Here is a 21,054-nt window from a genome sequence, read left to right on the forward strand (position 1 = left end):
CTGTATTTAGAGAAACATAGATCCTAGTCGCTACACTAAGTTACTTCTTGACATGCTGGATGACGACACCGCCCTACTCCAGCTGTTGCTGCTGAGCCATGATACACGTTTTGTAGAAAACGAATGAACCTCCCATGCCTCACCTAAAGAGTGTTCAATTCCTTGTCAATTCCAGCAAAAAGTAAGAGATATACGGGTTTTTACTGACCTTGTACAAGTCAGAAATTGTTTTTTTGCAGTCCAAAATTGAAATTAAGAAGGCTAGAGGAAAATAGAATCAGAGGGAATTCCACAAATTGTAGAAAATATATGATAGAACATCAATAACGATTTTTGAGCCTTACAAGTAACGGCTGCATGCTGTGGCTGGATGTCGAGCGAGACCATGAAGACGACGCCGGCGGCGGAGGGCCAGCTGACGTGACTCGTATCCCCGAATTGCCTCGGCAAAACTCGGATAATGTCGGCTAATCTAGAAAACACAGAATTTAGACTGGAAGGGGGGGGGGTACCCCCCTTCCAGACTAAAATCTAGAACGGGGTCCTTTTTCGAACTCCGCTAGCCGGAACGGACTCATCACCATTTGGGTCATCGGCTAAGCTCGGCTAAGCTGTTTAGAATAGGATCTGGTTTAGAAAGGGCCACGGAAAGTCATCCAATGTTCTGTTTATGACGGTGGATAGCCTTTTGCTTTTGAGGGGTATATTGAATTGATTGTTTCTCTTCATCAGATGGTATTCTGTCGTAAGAAAAGGAGACGGCCGCGCTTGCGCTTTTGAGCGGATATTCAGGTGAGGGTGGCGAGACGGTTTGTTGCGTCCTCGTCCTTACGGTTGCGCGAAAGCAACCAGATTACTTATGTAAAGCAGTGACTTTGTGGGTGCATAGGGACGCTGGATTACAAACATCTCTTATCCAATCTTCATTATCTCTTCGGACAATCAACCTGGACTCCCACCATATCAACTATTATCAAGTTCTCTCTGTCCCCAGGACCGCATCTCGAGAGGAAATAAAAGTAGCCTATCACCGCTCGCTGTTACTTCATCATCCTGATAAAGCCGCTGGTCATCTCCGAGTCGGTGCCCAGGCCACATCCTCACATTTACCAGCTTTGGAGATCGAGACCATCAAGGCGGCTTACAGTATCTTATCCTCTCCAAATTCCAGAGAGGAGTACGATGCCGTTTTAGATGGGCGCGATCAAACATTGAACCATCCGAGACCTGTTCAGGTGATATCGTTAGAGGAGTTTGATGCGGAGGGCAGTACATGTACATGGAGCCATTCGTGTCGTTGTGGAGGGATCTACGAAATAACAGAGGACGATCTGGAGAAGAATATTCACATAGTTGGGTGCGATGGGTGTTCGGAGATGATTTGGGTGGGATTTGAAACGGTGGAAGAATAGATAAAGGGGGGCCGGGGGGTTGGTACCGCTGCGTATATCATTCAGAGGTTGACATGCTTTTAAGCTGCATGGGGGTGAAGTATTAATACGTTGAAAACCAAGCTGAATGAGGTTACTGTATTGGATACAATCCGAGCGCCCGATACACGAGTCATAAGCGGGCATGAGCTGCTATGACCGCTTTCATGTGGACGATGCTGATACCGACCTAGGATCGGAAAGTTCCACCCGTCCAGAGCGCTTACGTATATACAGCGTGTGCCGTCCATTCCGTCGGTATCCGGAACCGTTCCGAGCTGTCTCCTGTCTAACGTCTTCCGAATCACGCTTGCCGACTCAGAATCACGCGTAGGTGGCGCTCGGCCCAATGTCGGCTCGAACTTTCGAGTTATCTGTTGGTGACCTATCGACGGCTGCTATATCCTGTACTTGGAACGTGTAAACCAGTTTACTACGTGTACCGTATCCTGGGGGACACGGCGATTGGGTAAAGTAATACACAATGCAAAAGCAGGCCGATCATCAATCTGACCCTTTCCAAAACGGTAATCTGCTAGCGTAAGCATTATAAATGATGAAATTTCAAAAACCTGCCAACCTGCCAACTCTAATAATTCTGGGCAACAAATACTGTCTTTCACGTTCGTTCCATTCTCTTCCTTTTCTCCCAGACCATGTCTTCAGACGAGGGCGGCAGCCAGCAAAGGCAAGCGTCGGCCAAGAAGAGAAGGCTGCAGGGTGCCTGTGATATGTGCAGTACGTTCATTTCATATGAGCTCGTTTCGCTTAGCTCACCTTTCTTTTGCAGAGCGGTGGGCAATCTTTTCCACATTTTCAACATTATCTTTTGCTTACGATCAGACACGTATTTCAAGGAAGAAGAGTGAGTGTCGTTATTTCTCACTGCCGAATGCCCCGCACTGACCGTTGTTTTCATCTATACAGTCAAATGTATGAGACTTGTGTTGTGCTCTGAAGAACCATCTTCTGACATCGAACCAACGGATCTAGGTGACAGTGCTAAAATGCCGGGAAGCAAATGCTCTCCGTGTTTGTCTTTCAACCTGCAATGTACTCATAATGATCCCGTAAAGGTACGTGGTGGAGACTATCGACACTGGTATTCCGCAGCTTACAGTACGATTGGATAGAAACGAGGGCCGAAGAGCATGTACGTTTTGCTCGTTTGTATGTTGTGAAGAAGAAGGTTTACTGAGGGTGCATAGTTATGTCGCATACCTTGAGAGTCGTATAAAGACATTAGAAGACGAGCTAGATCAGGTGCGTGATCATTTATCTCCTCTGCGACCTCTGAACTCAAACCCAGGTCTAGTTCAAGGGCCAAGGCTCGAGCGAATCGCCGAGACCTCGACATGTAAAAGGGCATCCATCTCCAGAAGACGCAGGCTCGCCACCCCCGAAACTTCGGTCAAGTCCCTCCGATTTCCATATCCCATCTGAAGCATCACCATCTAGCAGCCATACTCCAGGTATATCGGACGAGGAAGACTTGGAGTACCTGGATCTGTTGAACCACACGAAGAACCTTTCTCTCAATGTTATGGAGAACAGATTCTTCGGACATTCCAGCAGTTTCGCATACACAAAGAACGCGTATAGAGTCAAGAAAGAAGTGACGGGTGCAGATCTTGAAGACACGCATGTCAAGCGTAGTAAATTTTGGGCTCCACAGCTGGTGTGTGGTCATGTACATTCTCAATTTAGAAAACTGACGTTGCCATCCAATGTAGTGGGAACGACCTCCTGCCTGGCCAGATTACAGGTTCCCAGACCGTGATTTGATGACATCTCTGGTCAATCTCTATTTTTCGAAAGTCAATCCGTTTCTACCTATCCTCCATGCTCCCATTTTTGAGAGCAGTGTTCGACAAAACTTGCATTTGCGGGATGAACACTTTGCAGCCACCCTTTTGCTTGTATGTGCGCTTGGATCGAGATTCTCGGATGACCCTAGGGTGCTTACGGCGTCTGAGCAATACCTATCGAGTGGATGGAAATGGTACGACCAAGTCCAAACTTTTCGCCGATCATCGTTCGATCCATCGTCATTATATGAACTACAGTACCATTGTGTATGTTCGCTTTGCCGTTCTCTCTCTCGACTTTGCTTCTGACTGTTTTTTTTTTCCAGTTAGCGACACTCTATGTCCATGGAGCATCGAGCATTACAGCCGCGTGGACATCTGTTGGATTAGGTTAATGTGGTTGGGTATATTTTTAGATTATTGTTTTAACTTTTTTTCTTCCCGTTCCGCTCCTTAGGTATCCGATATGCTGTTGAACTGGGAGCGCACCGCCGTAAACCCGAAGGCCACAAGCTCACAGTCGAAGATGAATTGAAGAGACGAGCGTTTTGGTACGTGCCCACCCGGCTGACTTTTGAGGTACAGGTGTATCAACGAGTTCAATAGGGTTCTGGTTATTCTGGACAGATCGATAAGCAGTTTTCTGGGAAGACCGGGGTCGTTGCGAGAGGAAGAGTGAGTTTATCGAAGTTGAAATTTTGGGAACTTCCAAAATTGACTCATCCGTTACTTTTAGTTTCGATGCTGAAATGCCAGTGGAGTGTGACGACGAATTTTGGGATCAAAACGCGTTTCCGTATCTCGTCTCCAACCAACCCCTTGACAAACCTTCAAAGATCTCCGCGTTTGTGTGTCTCATCAGGTTGTACTCGATCAGCGCTTTCGCTATGAGGACGATATATTCCATCAAAAAATCACGGTTGATATCTGGCGTGTTTGGAGATCAATGGGAAAGGAGAGTCATCAACGAGCTGGATGCATCTATGCGTCACTGGCAGCTCTCGTTACCCCAGCATCGTACGTCGTTCATTGAAGAAATGTTACCACTTGTTCTGATTTTTCCTTTTTCTTAAACTGACTTTTAGTAAAATGGACGCTCGATAGGAAACCTGATGGTGTATTCTACTCGCAATCCGCTTACATTCATGTTTTGTTCCACGACACTCAGATTCAGATCCACAAACCGTTTTGCGATAAACCCGGGTTATCGCCACTTCCTTCGTCTGCTATATGCACCGAGTCGGCACGGCTCTGCATAGAGATTGTGGACAGGCATCTCAGATATGAACTTTTGGGGATGCCTGACGTTATCGTAAGCACGCTGCCCCCTTCCCCCCCTCCCCTTCATAACCGTCAACTCTGGGGGATATTGACTGATTGTTGGGTTGACAGTGTACAACTTATGGCGCGAGTGTTACTTTAACTATGGACATATGGCGTAGTAAACGTGACGGAGTCAAGCTAGAGTCGACGGATATGATTGATGATATCCGAAAAGGGCTTGATTTCCTCGAAGCGTGTGAGGAAAGGTGGTCGTTGGCAGGACGGTTTCGGTAAGTTCAAATATCTCATGAGTTCCGTTCGAGTTGACACAACTCTCGTGATATCTAGAGACTTCGTCGGGGACCTTGCCAACGGACTGGATGTCCTTCCAGGAGAGACAGGGATTTCGGCGCCGATGGATGTCAATGCGCAAGATTTTGTCATTCGAGAGCCTTGGAGTCAATACGCTTTACAAACTGATATTCGTTCACCTGTTCAAGTTGGTTATTACCCACCGGCCGGGGAACCTGTCCATGTCATCCAACAACGACCTCAACACCAGCGCCTCAACAACCAGTTCCAACCCCGTCATCATACGCAACAGCAGCCGCACCCGAATGAAAGTCGGTATGGTTTCCATCGGAAGAACGTATCAGGGTCGTCGTCGACGACGAGTCCTGATCACGACCGTGGTTTACGAACTCCGTATACTTCTCCGCCTAGTGGTACGCAGGAACTGGGAAATGTGAATGTGAATACGTATCCTTCTCCTTCTGGATATCCGAGTGGAGTGGAGGCACAGAATGGGATGGAGCTGGGTTATGGTGGTCGTAATCAGGATGAGGGAGGGTATGTTCAGCAGGCGGGTATGTATGGAGTTGCTCCTGCTGCTGCTGCAACGCGTGGTGAGGAGCAACAACAACAGCAGCACCAGCAGTCTCGATATATCTCGGGGCATGATGTTGGGATGGTGAATGTAAACGTGCCCGGTATGCACCAACAGCAGCAGCAGCAGATGAATGTTGGTGGATGGCCAACCCAGAACCAGGAGAACCAGGGGGTGTATCAGGGGTATAAGTGAGTGCTACGTAGTTGTTTTCCTTTTCCTTGGTGTATTTATCTGAAATTTTCCCTTTCTTTTTTAAATCTCAGCTTCAATGACCTTGGACAATACGTGGAAAGTATGGCGTATTTGAATGGGTTCATGGTTCGTCAGCCGGACATGAATTATCAGCGTATGTAGGGGTGTGGATCTGGAGGTCCAGGCTCTTCTTCTTCCTCTTCTTTCTTTCCGAGTGTTGTTTTTGTTTTTGTTTTTGTTACGGCGGGTTGTATTTATATATTGGTATTTTACAGTTTGTTGTAGTGTGTCTGTTGGTTTGAAATGCTTGTTATTCTATCGTCCTGCTTTTAGTGGTAGTACTTATTTCTTATTTTTGTAGTTGCAAGTCGTTTATTTTTACACGCGACAATATTGATGATTGTCTGAAGGGAACGGAGGGCGTTCCCTTTCAACTTGTCACCGGTCACCACTTGGTCGTCTTTCTACGTCGCGCTGAATCGTCGAACCAGGGAAAACTCTATGATTATCTTATCGCCAGACCAGGGCAAGATTATCACCGGTACCATGCTACGCACGACATTCTCCGGGATCTCTTTCTGAGTTCTCTTTACGACCCTCGGTTCGCGACCACCGATGTATTTTTGGAAAGTTTCATGAAGCTCGGAAATAGCTCTTCGAAATTGAAAAAAGAATCCTCTGGAGGGTAGATATATGAAGTTTGACGGCATTGGCCAGATTTGAACTTTGGCCGGGTGCGTTCTAGTATCCTGCGCTAGCGCAACGGTGTCGTTTGTTCGCTCATTTTCCCACTCTTTTTTCTAGTACGTGAGGTATGGGTGGTAGGCAATTCAAGGAGATCTCCAGGATTGTCCGAGTCTGCAACTATGGCTCCACAAGAACGATAACATCTGTATGCATCAGGTTCAACCAGGGGGATCTGCCCGCTGAAAAACGCTCAACCCAGGAATCTTGGACTCGTTAACCCTTGGCTTGTAATACTGGTGTAGCTCGACTGAAGAAGGTGCGGTGAAATCCCACTCTGGATGATAGTAGATATGCGGCCACGTCGAGATGGGCGTCATCCGAACTGTTTACACTCCGACCTTCCTTTGACTGATCAAATACCGAGACATCTCCTTTTTGTCTGTTGGCTGCAGGCTTTCCAAGTTCGTGTCGACGTCGATGTTCATTGCTCAGAAGTTAGCTCTCTGGAACTGGTTGTTCGATACCAGTTGCGACGTGACTCCGCCAGGGATACTGAACCAACAACGGATTTGAAGCGCTACGCACCAACCTACTTCTGCACTTGACATCTAGGGAGGAAACCAGACAGCGTTGAATGGTTAATCGTAATTCTTTGGGGCCTTTTTCCTTGGCAATTGCCGCTCAACGGTGCCTGACCCTTGTATGATGATGTTGCACGTTTAATCTTTTGGTTCCTGGAACATCTCTCGAACTCGTGGTTAATCAATGGTGGACGACATTTGGGGCATGAACCAAGTTCTACGATTGGTACTTCCTTTATTCCAACGCTTCGGGTGCGAGCAAATCATTTGTTTCATGTGAAAGAAACTAACCAGTGGCCGAGATAGCTGTTGAGATTTTTTGAACCTGTTCTTTGGCGTCGTATCCTCAATGTCAGGATATGGTCATTCGACAGTGGCTATAGTTTCACGCTGAAGGTGTTGGCTACACTTTACTGCGTGTGTCGATGTCGGAGGTCTCTTCTCAATTCCACTTTCAGTGTAATATTGATATTCTTGATCTCCGGTTAAATAACGCCAGTGTTGTTCAGATTGTGCGAAAACGCATATGCTTTTCCCACCGTTCAAGAGCTTCCGGACATTCGTTCCGCTCGAGCTGCATCCAGGCTGGCTCAGATTTACTAGGGTCAACGTGCGGAGAGGAACAGCGCCGACGAACTCCCTGTAAACTTGGAACGTGTAACGAAAGGTTCGCCGTTCGGTATAGTCGCAGGCAAGGGCGACTCTGCAAGCATTAACACCCTTCTTTTCTCAGCGAGGTGCGTCTAGATCTCGGAGTATTGGCACGTCCTGGACAACAAGCTAATCGCCGAAAAGGGAAGTGTCCCTTCCTAATATGGAAATTTCGCCTCAGAAAGGCAGGTGTTGGACTGACCATCCATACAAAGTACAATGACAGGTTTCCTTGGTTTTATTCTTGATGCAGTGATCCCCTTGTCTAGCGTTGCATTACACTGAGCACTCGGGGCATTTCGATGTTATGCCCGATGTGTTCTGTACCTGTCATCAAATTCAAAGCCAGATTATAAAATGAGCGGAGGACTCCCGACTAGAGACAGTACTCCTCCCTCATACACTGCTACTTCATAACACCGCTACCTCATACACAATGCAATTCAAGTTCTTCGTTGTCTTCTCTCTCGTCAGTGGTACGTGGCCTGTCTCGCCTCAGACTTAGGTGTTCAGGAATCTTATCTCCCCTTCACCAGTTGTTGCACTCGTGTCGGCAGCCCCAGTAGATATCCCCAAGTTGGACGCAGTACTTACAGATTCCCAAGTATGATTTTCTCTTTCCTTCCTGTTTTTCGGTTATTGACTGATTCATCTCTTTAGACCGAGGTTGTCGAGGCACGCGAGCCATCACCCGGTTGCAACGGCAGATGGGGCGGGTGTTTCTGAGGGCTTTCGTGTAAATTATTAATCCCGCGCCCCGTCCATATATCCCGAGCCGAGTGAGTAAAGACGTCCCCGACGCAATGTCTCATTCTGACAGAATCCCCGCAGCCACCATACTATGATTCGATTGTTCCTCACCTCCCTCGAGGACATCCTTCTAATCGATTCGATTTCATGCCTCTTACCACTCTTGGAATAATCATGGCCTTTGAAAGGACACTCTCCTTTATATCCTCCCCCCGGCGTTTTCCAACTGCTATGTCGTTCTTTACATTTGTGCCTTATACCTCTGTATCGTTATCTCCTTTTCCTGTCCTGGGTTTACCTAAAAAATAGAACCATTCTTAATTATGATGCTTCATCTCCAGTGGACGGCTGTGGACGGTCGCCCAAGTTCAAGTTTTCAAATATCTTGACTGTCGAACTTACAAGCTATTCGCCAAAAGGGGAAGTAACCATTCCTAATATATATGGAAGTTTCGCCTCAAAAAGGCAGGTGTTTGAATACATCCATAAAAAGTACATCGACTTCCATAAAGGGATGTCGGATTTGATCTCTCAATACGGTGGTCCCTTTGTCTAGCGTTGCACACTTATAACTGAGCAGGGACTCCGACTAAAGGTCAGCATTCCTCCCTCATACATTGCTGCTTCATACACCGCTACCTCATACACAATGCAATTCAAAGCCTTCGTTGTCTTTTCTCTCGCCAGTGGTACGTGGACTGTCTCGTCTCAGACTTAGGTGTTCAGGAACCTTATCTACCCTTCACCAGTTGTCGCACTTGTGTCGGCAGCCCCAATAAATATCCCCAAGTTGGACGCAGTGCTTAGAGATGTTCAAGTATGGTCTTCTCTCTTTCCTTCCTGTTTTCCGATCATTAACTCATTTGTCTCTTTAGATTGAGGTTGTTGAACGCGAGCCATGCGGCAGATTCGGCGGGTGTATGTGAGGTCTTTCGTGCGAATCATTCATCCCGACTCCCGAGTGAGTAAACACCAAGTATCCCAACGCAATGTCTTTATTCTGACGAAATTCCCGCAGCCCCATACTATGAATGTTCATTAATGCCTCCCTCGAGGTCATCCTTAAATCTCGGACATGATTGTTACTACTTGTAGATTTTACCACTCACGGAATAATCCGAATGGCCTTCGACAGGACCACACTCGCCCGTTCTTTACATTTTTTACTTATACCTCTTTGTATCGTTAACTACATTTCTCGTGTTTTGGGTTTACATCGAAAATAGAACGTTGGATGACTGCTTCTGCTTTCCTAATTGGTGAGAATGTTAATGTTTCCTAGTGAACGGTTGCCTAGTTTTTAACATATGAACTCAACCGCCATGAACTCAGTCGCCGCTCAGAACGTCGAAGACTCGGCCTGGGGCCTGCATCGCCTACACACTCATCCTTCAAGATGTAGAAAAAAACGTTCCGAATGGAGTCAAATATCTGCTGGACAATGAGATCTTGCAATAAGGCAGGGCTAAAAAAACAACGTGCGTTATACACTCGAATTCGTGTTATGGTTTCCACAAACAACGTCGCCTTATCCTCGTTGTACCTATTTTATATATAGAGCTACACCAACGAAGCGAATCATATTCAAACATTCTCTCCTCACCTTGAACAAAGTCCCGGGTCAAACCAACTCCCGAACAACCTCCCGGCCAGCATCGAACAATCCTACATAAGCATAAATCGACCAAAATCGCTGTCGAAAAAGGTTGCATTGGCACAGATTGATAGAGTTGAGCAATTGACAGGTCAAGGAATTCGGAGTTCGGTAACAATTCGGCGTGATGGCGATACGCCAAATAGCCTGCCCTTAAGTCACAGATTCCGGCGCCCGACACGTATGTGCTATCAATCTGAAATCTCGACTACGGATGCTTGTCCGATACGACCAGCTTGGACATCAACCTGGGAATTCAGTTCCTGGGCTTTCAATTGTTTGTCCTTCCCTTTCTTTCCTGTAGTAGTAAAGAAAAATATGAGTAGTACCAAGAAGAACACACGTAGAATAACTTCCTAACTTTCAATTGGCATATTCTCTCCTACCAATGATACCATTCCTGATCTTGGCTGGATGTGAGGGTCACCTCCAGATGATCTCATAAGCAGTTTTGATCCTTGATAAAGAATTAAAGTCTCTTACCTATAACAAGAATCGGCTGCCTATGATCACTGGCAAACTGTTGACCATCCACATCATACTCGGTAAGATGAAGATACTCATGAACTGCCTCATACACCTTCTTATACCACGTTGACCCGAAGTTTGGCTTTGCTTCCAAGTATGGGATTCCATACTCCTCCCAGTCCTCTTCTTCAATCGTCATCCGTCCACCACGGTCAAAGGACCAATAAAACAATCGGGTGTTTGATCGCCAGCGAAAGCAGGATAAATTATCGACCCATTCAGGGGAATGGGGGGGGACATGTAGGTATTTTGGAGGATCGCAACGTGACGGATCAGACGTGAAGGTCCCACTGAGTTGGAAGCCAAGTTCATCGATGAACGCTAGAATATGCATGTTAATAGCGAAGACTATATAGTTATGCCAATTTCCTACCCAAGGCTTCGGAATCAGTGGCACGATCTTTGCATAAGGGAAATGACTGTACGAGGAAGGCAGTCTGGAGTTGGTGGAAATCCTCTGTTGGTAGTCGTAATGAGAACTCAACGTCCAATTTCCATTTGCTTTTACTGTTATTCTTCACGAAAGTGAGATCAACCAGCGAAGCGACTGTAAAATTGTTAGAATCGTGAAAAATGACTCTTAGAAAGGAATCACCTGAATTTGAATACTTGGGAACAATGTCCAGAGTTTTAGATTGACAGGACCACACAGGAGGCGAGATGGAAGGAAAGTACGCTAGGATTCCGGGTTTTCTGAGATCAATAACAGTGCCGAATGTTAGGACGTCATGTACGGAGTGGAAGGAGTCTCTGTAATCTCCTCCATATGAAATCACCTGTAAGAAGTTTGGAAGAACGCGGATGATCTCGCGGGAATCGAGCAGGGGATTGCAATCGGGCAGAAGTGGTAGCCAATGAAAATCATCAGTTTTGTATTCTTCGGAGAATGCCGAGGTTACGATGTCAAACTGGAATGAACGAGTCCTCAGATTGAACGTCCAGTCGGAAAAATCGAACGAAAGCTGAAGGAAGCTATTTTTTTGGACAGAGAGATCTTACTCGAATTGGCAACTTCCGCAGAGTCTCATCTGCATCCACGTCGATAACAGATTTAAACTAAACAAGAGATGAGCTGAGATAGGCGATCATCAGCGTGGACATCCACACAAGTCTGTGGACCAAGTAGATCCATACAATCGGTGCTTCCGAGTATTGCCTTGAAATAGCCTCCCCATCGACAAGCTCTACGTAGATCAGCATACACAAATGTGAAGACAGTAGCAAAATGTACCATCGTGGTATATCAGTGTTGGTGTCAATGACTGACCCACTCCGAAGAGTTGTGCAAGCCAAACTCGACTTGAATCAAATAAGAAGCGTGGTGGTCCAAATATAGAGATCAGAACTCACCGTCGAGACAAAGCAACTTCATAATATTGCTCTAGTAGCTGTCCCAATATGTCAATGTTCAATCTCAGCATCTCTATCAACGGGTGAGTCGTACTGTCCATATCTTCTCGATATCTCTATCGTCCTTGGGTTCAAGTGACACGACTGAAAATCGTTGACCCCCAAACCCAGGAACAATTTCCGCACTTTGAATCCTTTTCCGGATTCTCACAACTCCTCTCATCCTGTTCCGAAATGGGTTCGTAGACTTCAGTTCGACTGACACACGATGCGTCTCTGAGGACACTTCGTGCAACACGTTGATATCGCACATGTCTATCCGTCTGAGTCTTTGACCGCTACGCTGGTACTACATGTAAGCCATAGTGAGAATGATCCATGACTGGACGTCTACGCACCCAAGTAAGCCATTGGTCGTCATTCCGCCGAGAAGTCGAGGATCCGGGTTCAAGCTCAAGGTCCGCGCGTGCTGGATAGTTGTAATTATTGATGATGTTATTTGCGTTTGTGAATGACTGGCCGCCGGAGAAGTTCATCCTGTGTGCGTCCTCGAAAAAACTCGGACCTGAAGACATGGCAAGACGGAAAGGAAGAGGAAGTAACGTATCGATTGCCTGTGCTCGTGCTGTCAACCATCACGATGGTAATTTGAACAGCCCTTCAGGGGCTTTGAGCGGTGAGATAAACAAAACAGTATCGAGCGCTTGAATTTGTAACGCTCTTGTCCTTGGTCACCCCACCATGATTATAACAATTCAACTCCACATTAAAGCGACTCTTCCTCCTTCAAACCAGTTGGGAACAGAATTCGAGCTGGAGGCGCCCACCAGAATCAGATGATACCAAACAACTGCACCAGTTGAAGAAGGCAGGATTGACCAGTCCGGGACAGTCTGCCCCAAAGCAATAGTCGTTGGCCGCTCGACCGGATCGTGGTTCTATTCGCAGTTCGTATTGATATTCTTGCAACCTCTCAGGTTCTCGGGTCTCTGAACTCATCTGGCGGACCAAGTTCGAGTTAAACGTGTACCTACGGCTACCACCTAGCCTAAAAGGACTTGAGTCAAAGCCGCCTACGCTAACTTGGCATTTTGTTACTAAACGTGCGTCGTCTCTTTTTCTTTGTCTTTGAAAAGCTTATCTCCCCTCTTTTTCTAGGTCGTCGAACAGCTATCTTATTCTCTGTCAAACAATCTCCCCTCCTCGCCAAAGTCTATATTTCCATCGTGTCAGGAGCTGGAACTTAACCAAACCCTCTCGTTTATCCCGCCTCCACTTGAAGGACGGCAACGGTGTTGTGAGGTCCTTCCGCGTCATCCTTATCTTTAGGTAGGAATTAACCATATGGTTAATGGATGAAACGTTCGTTATTGATGTTGTTTTATGTTTCCTCTCTCCACAGTACCGAATCTAACCAGTTACGGATATGGTGCGTGAAGAAGTAGTAAGGATACTGGAGGAGACCTATTTCGAGTTGAGAAGATGGCTTTGGGTGCTTGGAGGACCGTCGAGTGCTTTTGATATTGGAAGGTATCGAGGAAACGGAAAGAAGTTCACGTATGGGTACTTCTACTAAGCCCTAAAACGTGCGTCGTCTCTTTTTCGTTGTCTTTGAAAAGCTTATCTCCTCTTTTTTCTAGATCATTGAAAAGCTGCCTCACCATCTATCAAACAACCCCTCCCCACAAAATCCAGTCTGTATTGCCATCGCGTCAGGAGCAGGAAACGTTAGCACAGCCTGTCTCGTTTGTCCCGCCTCCACATAAAGAAACGGAACCGGTAGCCGAAGGGGACGAAGATGAAGCAGGCGGGCGATAAAACTCTATATCGTTTTGTTTCTGCCAAAAAGAAGCAGTTACGGAGATATGAACCGTTCTTCTTCATCCTCCACATTCTTCGATACTCATTCATTTACCACGTTCGTCCATCTACTTGTATCTGCCTCAGCAGCCCCAATGCAGAGACACGGTTTACTTCCGTTTGTTCACCCAAACTAGGTCGTACAAGGAAGATGGTTATGGTATATATACATATACATTTGGTATTGGCTTACAGATGAGAGTAGTCTCGCCAACCCAGTACCACCACCACGAGCTCTTGGAGCTAAAGCATACAAAAATTATAGAGGATATCCCGTATGTTAAACAGCTCAATGAGCTGCTTTTGAATCGTTTGACTTCGGAACTTCTTCGAGGACTTTTTGAAGTCTTCCATCAATCAGTCAATCGTTTCATTTAGAATTCGGGAACATCGGAACCGGTCATAGATCATAGTGCAGCCTTTCCGGCAGTCTATTGAAAGGCAATATATCAGAGGGCATGCCTGCAGAATGGAAAAGGGGGAACAAACCTCGATCGGGAGTAACAGCATCAATAACGAAGAAACAAGGAAGAGCGTGGCAGATACAAATATCGGACTAGAATATCGAGGGGGAGAAAAAAAACAGTTAGCTTCCGGAGTTGCATACAACAGGGATATAACTGACCCATTAGCAGCAGAAGCACCACCGATGGGGGACCCATCTGCATGCGTGGTAACGATTTTGATGATAGGGGCAAGAAGCCCAGTTACACGGTTGAAAGCTGAGCAAATCGCATCGCCAGTTCCACGATGAGGAGCAGGGAACACCTCAGGAGTATAAGCGTAGAGTACTCCGTACATCTAGTGCGGTACAAATTAGAACCACTTCCCGGTTGGTATAGTATTTGGTAACGAGAAAAAAACTTACAGCGTTCCTGCCGTTCCCGAGTCAGTTAATCCCATCTACAAGATCAAGGATGTAAAAACGGACTCACTCGGTAAACCCAGAGGCACACGAGTAGCCCAAGACTGCGGCATGTGACTTGCTAGTAGTGAAGAGGAACAGAAAGACACCAGTTAAGGCTGTAGAAACAGCCATAGTAACTTTCCTTCCTCCCATGGCGAATTTCCCTGGATTCTTCCTCGTAAAGTCAACGACAAGGCAAGCGACGATTGAGCCTGGTATTCCCATTACGGAGATGATAGCATAGTCCCGGTAGGTTTCGTTCGTGCTAAGCGTGCTGTTCGGGATTTGAGTGCTGAGGTATAGGGTGATGAAACCGTTGAAGAGGGGATATGCGAGACCGATGAGACTATAATGAATGAATGAATCAGGATACGATAGCAGTTTAGATGCAAGAATTGTGCAAACCCCCAAAGTGCGATAGTGAGACTAGTATTTATAGCCAGCCTTCTCGTAGAAAATAGCGGAGTAACATGGGAGCTACAAAAGACATTCGATCAATGATAGGATATACAATGAGCGAACTTACAAGCTAAGACTCGAGACAGAGTTTTTCAGGACCTGCAGTGTCGAAAGTTTGTTGGCTGTCTGGGTAGAACCGGCTTGTTCATGTGCTGCAGCTCTAAGCTTTTCCAATGTCAGGGTCACTGTTCTACCGTTCTTGCGAGCGATGCGGTGAAGAACCTGAAGACCGATGTCAGAACACGAAACACAAAAATTCAAGCATAGTATCGAGACTCACCTCGATTGCTTCTTCATCCCGGCCGTTGGCTATGAGATACTTGGAAGATTCTTGCAGGTCGAAGACAATAAATCGCATTATCCACATGACGGCCGTTACACCTCCACTACACGGAAAGTTCGGCAAGTCAGCTTTTGGCCACCGGGAACGAAACGGGAACGGGCCTTACAGGACGTAACTATAGGTCATGACATAGTTCATTAAACGCATTGATTGAGATCCGGGTCGTAAGACTCACAAAGTGTATCGCCAACCTTGGTTATTCTCCCTCGTACAATCATCTGCTGAGGCGCATGAAAAGCTGCTAATCAATGGCCACGCTATGAGCGAAGCGAAAAGTTGTCCAAGAGCCCACCACACAGATAGCAACGTTAGAAGCCACTAATATGAGGAGGGGAATATTCAGCATGCCGACCAAGTTCACGCCTGTTTCGAAAGGGAATAGCTTACCTGGTGGGATCTAGGAATGTGTTCAAGGAAGATTGCACCTAGTGAATAGAAGCGTCAGCCAAGCAAGCGCCGGGTGAGGAAGGGTTGACCATCAACTGGTAAACTGTCGTGAAAACTCGATGTCAGCTTCCAAGACACAAATCTGGGGGGAACAACGGGGACAAAACTCACTTTCCGCCGACACCAAAACCCAAACACGCAATAAGGGAGCACAACGTAACGAAGCTGTTCGCACCACCTCCAGCGATACCGAACACAGCAGCGATAAAGAGGGTTATGTTGAACGATAGCCTGCGTCCGATCAAGTCCGCAAGGATTCCCCATGTTGAAGCACCAAGAATTAGCCCGATGTATAGGGCAAAGGTAGCGAACTCTACTCGGGTGGGTTTCAGCTCCTTCTGGATTTGGGGAAGGATGATAGCGACTCCTTGAAGCCAAATGTCTGCGAAACACGTGATTTAGAAGCCTGCAAGGCGAAGAAATAAGTATAACTTACTGTCAGCAAACCATCCAAGACCGGTGAGGAAGAACAGTTGGATCTGGTAGCGACCAAAGCCAACCCTATTGGAGGAAAGTGACGGTCAATGAAAGCTTCGCCTGAATATCCACTCGTGAAGGACGGACTCATTCTGCAAGTGCTCGTTGACTGTGAGTAGTCTTATCAGCATCCTCTATAGGAAGAACAGCTTCGGGACGAACATACTCAGTCTACTCTTTGCCTCGTAAACCGCCGTGACACCTTCTTGAGTTGAAGAGAGATCGCTGGAGCTGCTCGTATAGAGGCTGTCCTTGTTTTCAACGTCGTGGGAGGGTGAAGGCATTCCTGTATCCCCTTGAGCTACTCGTGTATGATGACGGTAGGGAATAAAGAGAGGAAGATTGACCGAGAATTTCTTCCATCAAGGTAGGAGGCCTGATATAAATACGGCATTATCAAATTTGGTCTCCACGAGCGTTCGATCCATGCTGAGATCTCCACAACAAGATGCCGCCACCGTACCTGTGACGACAACACACGTGCGATTGGCAACCATATGTATCGCAAATAGCTTTGTCCTCGGCTGCTTGGTATATATCATAAACAGGGAGACGGGAGGGGGGCGAAATAGAAACTTGTGGCGAATTCCGATTGAAAATTCTGGTCGAGCTTGGTTTTACGTTCTGGATTCCTATTGGCTATGTTCAATGGTCGCCCTCGGCTTACTGCCCAATTTCCCCACTCACGCCTAAAGCACGATTTCCATTCGTCCACTCCGCTGAGTCACTGACATCTAAAATTTTCAGCGCCACCGTCGTCCGGAATTGAGTCGGATCAGATGAGCCATTCGTTCGTCCGACTTGAATGGAGAAGACTTATGCAACGAGGGAGCCAACCAATTCAGTACGGTATGTTTCTTTCCGATGTTCGGATTTTCATTTTCACTTGTTAAGTAGCTGAAACTGGAGGGGGAAGCCGGGTGTTCAGCGAGGCATTCAAAGATCCTAGAAAACGCATCTTGTCCATCTTCCTTCTCCTCCCAGCTTTGACCTCGTTCTGGCAGTTGACCCTACTATTCGTCTGAGTCCCGTGGGTCTGAGAAAAGCACAGAAGGAAAGCGAGTACAAGCCGATATATATAAGATGATGCACCACTTCAGCACCACTTTGGTCGGGCAATTACAAATCCATCCACGCTTGTCTCCATCCTTAACCTCGCCAGCGTCCATCCTTCAACCTGACCCCAAAATCACCGCCTGATCTCTGTCCTTCTGCATCTCAGACGACAACTGAGAGACTGAGGCTTCCTGACTCGGAAAGGAGCCCTATCAGTGAAAACCCACCGAGGTCGCGCCGGCGTGCTGGGTCGAAAGAGGTACAGGTTATGAGCCGTCTCAACCCGCAGAAATCGGGGTGAAATGAGCACCACTGTGACCTTGCTTCATTCCTGAAGGTCACAATAAAAGCGCGACTGCACCATTCTCAATCTAAACGTGTGACCTTGGGGGAGGATGACAGGGGAGAGACATTTGTTGGTTCACATATAAAGATCAGGATTGCTTTGCATGAACGTATCCAAATCTAAAGACGCCATATTAGCAGCATAATCATTCCAGCCCTCGAACCTAAAATAAGTCTGGGATGAGAGGGCCCGAAGGAAAACCAGGAAGAAATCAGAGTTCACTCACGGAAACCATTGCGGCATGGACCATACATCCATGTCGAAATCCTGAGTCGTACCATCTCCTCGATATTCCGTCTGAGAATTTTGACCGTAGGACATTTCAGGAGGGAATGCGGGCTGAGGAAAATTCGGCATAGTGTCAGTCCCGTCACCAAAAATTTGGTGCATCGGGTCCATATTCTGCGTCTGATCATAAGCCAAGTTATTCGTTGCTGTTTGATACCCCAAATCACCATCCAGGTTGGGAGGTATCTGAGTAGGTTCGACATGACAGCCATTTCCACGTCGCTGACGTCCGCTTGCACTTGTATCGACAGGAACAGGGCTCTGTGTCGAGGTACCGTTGTCTTCGAGCCCTCTCGATAAGCCGGTTAAGAAATCGCTGTACCACGTAAAATAAGCTCTTCTGAGCTTCCCTAGCAGATAGATTCCACGCACGTAAGCCTTCCCGCAGTAAAGACTCTGATGTGCGATATCAATCAGTTAGATGTCCTGGACGTCGAAAAACATACATTACCTGGTTTCGTAGGTCTGGAAAGCCCTCTTCAACTTCTCCACATCTATCATAGCCTTTTTCACGTCAATTTTGATCCCCGCACGTTTACTTGCCCAGATGTTGGAAAGGAGTAGACACCCAGCAGTAAACCCCGAGAGCTACAAAACAACCAAAGTATAACCTCCGTACATGAACGGTCCCCAAGTAAACCATGGTAACGTACTATTACAAATGATATTGCTGGAGTATCCACGCTTGCCAGAGTATCGATGATATGAGTGCATGACTTCGCGGCAATTGTGCATATGGCTAGACTGGAGAGGGAGAAGGGCGAAGATTGTTGCACAAACCGCCGATGAGTCTGGATTTGCACAATGTGATAGTAGATATGCAGAAGGCCCGATTGTTCAAAGAAGACACCGCGTTCACGGTTCGAATCCCAATGGACTAGAACGCAAGCTTGAGGTTCAATGAGGAATGAACTGATGGAAAGAAGAGACACACGATGTTGGGACAGTCTGCTCTTCCAGTCATTCAGAGCGCTATCTACCTCCGTGACCGCCTGCTGCTCCGCCACTTGATCCCGCGGTTGTAACTTCGTGAACGAAAACAATGACTTCACAGAGAATGAAAGTATCTCCGTTAATCTCACAAGAGCAACGAAAGACGAGATGTACGAGGCCTTGTCTGAAGGTTGTTTGAATGCCAACTCAGGGTCTGCGGTCTCCCAATATTCGTCGTCGCACTCAATTGGCAGCTCCGCATCGAAGCTAGGAGGCGAAATGGTTAGACATGTAATGAGAGAAGAAACGAAGATGACTGGTTACATACTCATCTTGATGTATCGCGAAAGGCCTTCCAACGAAGGTGCCACTAATCAGTCTGTCGAAAACGAACAATACCCTATCGATAACCAGTATTGAGGATATTTGACGGGAACCCTGCAGGTCTGAACATACGTACCAAAACGCTCGTTTTCGTTGTTCATCTTCAACAGTAGGTTTATAGCCTTCTGGCTTTCGACGATGTGCGCCCATGTCCACCGCGCATCTAATGCCTGGATATTCGCGTTGAACCGACACTCGGGCGATCTACATCTTGCAAACAACTAACCTAAACCTATCATGTACCAAGCGCCTCCTGGACTGGAGGTCCCTACGACGTATAAAAATGCCAACTGTTGAGGATATTAACGGATAGGCGGCTATATGAAAAGTGCAATACTTACAGCGTAGAACTGAAGTTCATGCGAGGAAGGTGGGTCGAACAAAGACCTTCGTATGAGTTGAACCTGTTCGAACCACTTCCAGCCCGCCGACAATGGTTGATCAGGGGAAGATAACACCCGTTTGTCATTTGAACACCTGGAAGCTATTGCACATACGACGAGAACAACAGCGCCGAAATGAGGGTTCTCAAGATGCAATCCTTCATTGATATTTCTCTTGAACGTAGGAGCGTGCAATATCGGGAAAAACACATTGACTTTCTCAAAGTAAAGTGAGGTCAATGACGCCATAAGCGAATCATCTGGGAAGATGTAAGAGGGCCGTTCTCGTTCAGCAGTTGCTAGCTCCCACTAAAATTATAGTTAGTGAGCGGTCTCGAAGCAAAGAAGAGGATACTCACAGGAGCGACTTGCCAAAACTCACTTCGTTTAACAGACTGAAAAGCGTCCTCCCCAGTTACCTCCTTTCTTACCCCATGCACGCTTTGAATGAACGCAAAGCCACTAGAGGGGCCAAAAAAACGGCGCATGGTGTGTATCGACAATTTTTGCATCTGATCTGAGAGTAAGAGATGACTCAAATCTTCATCATCTGCTTTCGCTGACGAAGAGACATCGCTGAGAGTTTCGGGGCTGCCATGATTGATTGGAGTCGATGGCTTGGAGGTAACAAGATTTGACAGGCTATTGTCCGTCTGACCACGACGCGTTAGTATGAGTCCAGCCGGGAAAACGAGGAAGTGACTCACCTTGCTGAGCGTATTTTCTAATTTTTTCACGCGGCTTTCAAGTAAGGCAACGTATCTTCGGGTATTCGAATTGGAAGAAGATAAAATTCGAGATAATATAGAACGAACGAGTTCCTCGGGCCTCTCTTCTATAGAGTCATGAGAATCTGTAAAGGCCGATAAGCCCGCCACTTACCTTCACAGGAAGTTGGTGCGTGCATTGCAGGTTGAAGGAAATACAGTGCGTACAGCGGTGATCCGGATTGGTTGAACTGTCGCCTTAGAGTCATGTGGTTGAGACTGGGGTTAGAGGTTGAGGACTAGAAAGCGCCTTACACTTGACTAAAAAAACTCTAAGTAAGATGTACCCAGTTGATTTCGATAACTACATACTTTTCTTCCTGTATGTTGCAATCCGAATGAGCCTCTAAACCTTCTTCTTGGATTCTTCTGGACGACTCACCGTCCTACACAAAGGGAAAGGGTCAACAAAGATAAGCCGGTGAAAACTAGATGTGAACGATACATACTGCAAACATCGCAGGCCCCCTGTAAGCGTTTACGTGGCCTTTGAGAGTTTTCAATAGACTCTGGAGAGCTAGGTGACATGTTCGTGAATGAGGTATTTGGGACGATGAAGAGACTGGAACAAAGATGACGACCATCGTGGGCGGTCAAATGAAATGTATTGGTCGCTCTTAC

General features: G+C 46.8%; 5 protein-coding genes across 5 annotated transcripts; 1 reads left to right on the top strand and 4 right to left on the bottom strand.

Moving 5' to 3' along the window:
• Positions 1 to 2,086: 2,086 nt before the first annotated feature.
• On the top strand, positions 2,087 to 5,744 carry E1B28_000289 (uncharacterized protein; the record flags this gene model as incomplete). The annotated part of the gene is made up of 15 exons (XM_043146098.1): positions 2,087 to 2,168; positions 2,221 to 2,295; positions 2,358 to 2,506; positions 2,564 to 2,583; positions 2,639 to 2,693; positions 2,746 to 3,108; positions 3,164 to 3,505; positions 3,565 to 3,628; positions 3,696 to 3,789; positions 3,845 to 3,913; positions 3,975 to 4,255; positions 4,324 to 4,550; positions 4,631 to 4,791; positions 4,850 to 5,578; positions 5,654 to 5,744. 15 exons carry the CDS (start codon positions 2,087 to 2,089, stop codon positions 5,742 to 5,744), a joined length of 2,802 nt encoding a protein of 933 aa, XP_043014798.1.
• A 4,352-nt stretch (positions 5,745 to 10,096) lies between these two features.
• On the bottom strand, positions 10,097 to 12,358 carry E1B28_000290 (uncharacterized protein; the record flags this gene model as incomplete). Its single annotated transcript, XM_043146099.1, has 11 exons — positions 10,097 to 10,203; positions 10,267 to 10,332; positions 10,389 to 10,754; positions 10,807 to 10,980; positions 11,029 to 11,341; positions 11,433 to 11,489; positions 11,568 to 11,617; positions 11,665 to 11,732; positions 11,784 to 11,821; positions 11,878 to 12,126; positions 12,182 to 12,358. The coding sequence occupies 11 exons, from the start codon at positions 12,356 to 12,358 to the stop codon at positions 10,097 to 10,099; spliced, it is 1,665 nt and encodes a 554-aa protein (XP_043014799.1).
• A 1,692-nt stretch (positions 12,359 to 14,050) lies between these two features.
• Positions 14,051 to 15,499, bottom strand: E1B28_000291 (uncharacterized protein; the record flags this gene model as incomplete). The annotated part of the gene is made up of 9 exons (XM_043146100.1): positions 14,051 to 14,074; positions 14,133 to 14,199; positions 14,269 to 14,444; positions 14,512 to 14,518; positions 14,579 to 14,896; positions 14,956 to 15,027; positions 15,077 to 15,231; positions 15,290 to 15,395; positions 15,459 to 15,499. The coding sequence occupies 9 exons, from the start codon at positions 15,497 to 15,499 to the stop codon at positions 14,051 to 14,053; spliced, it is 966 nt and encodes a 321-aa protein (XP_043014800.1).
• A 294-nt stretch (positions 15,500 to 15,793) lies between these two features.
• E1B28_000292 (uncharacterized protein) lies at positions 15,794 to 16,560 on the bottom strand (the record flags this gene model as incomplete). Its single annotated transcript, XM_043146101.1, has 5 exons — positions 15,794 to 15,842; positions 15,911 to 16,181; positions 16,236 to 16,300; positions 16,364 to 16,385; positions 16,443 to 16,560. 5 exons carry the CDS (start codon positions 16,558 to 16,560, stop codon positions 15,794 to 15,796), a joined length of 525 nt encoding a protein of 174 aa, XP_043014801.1.
• Positions 16,561 to 17,753: 1,193 nt separating this feature from the next.
• E1B28_000293 (uncharacterized protein) lies at positions 17,754 to 21,017 on the bottom strand (the record flags this gene model as incomplete). The annotated part of the gene is made up of 16 exons (XM_043146102.1): positions 17,754 to 17,841; positions 17,905 to 18,282; positions 18,339 to 18,362; positions 18,418 to 18,554; positions 18,620 to 18,843; positions 18,901 to 19,166; positions 19,228 to 19,299; positions 19,360 to 19,453; positions 19,510 to 19,573; positions 19,625 to 19,975; positions 20,026 to 20,319; positions 20,374 to 20,501; positions 20,549 to 20,631; positions 20,689 to 20,694; positions 20,746 to 20,819; positions 20,883 to 21,017. 16 exons carry the CDS (start codon positions 21,015 to 21,017, stop codon positions 17,754 to 17,756), a joined length of 2,418 nt encoding a protein of 805 aa, XP_043014802.1.
• Between the last annotated feature and the right edge of the window lie 37 nt (positions 21,018 to 21,054).

This window comes from Marasmius oreades, chromosome 1 (genome assembly GCF_018924745.1).
Source record: "Marasmius oreades isolate 03SP1 chromosome 1, whole genome shotgun sequence".
Classification (NCBI taxonomy): domain Eukaryota; kingdom Fungi; phylum Basidiomycota; class Agaricomycetes; order Agaricales; family Marasmiaceae; genus Marasmius; species Marasmius oreades.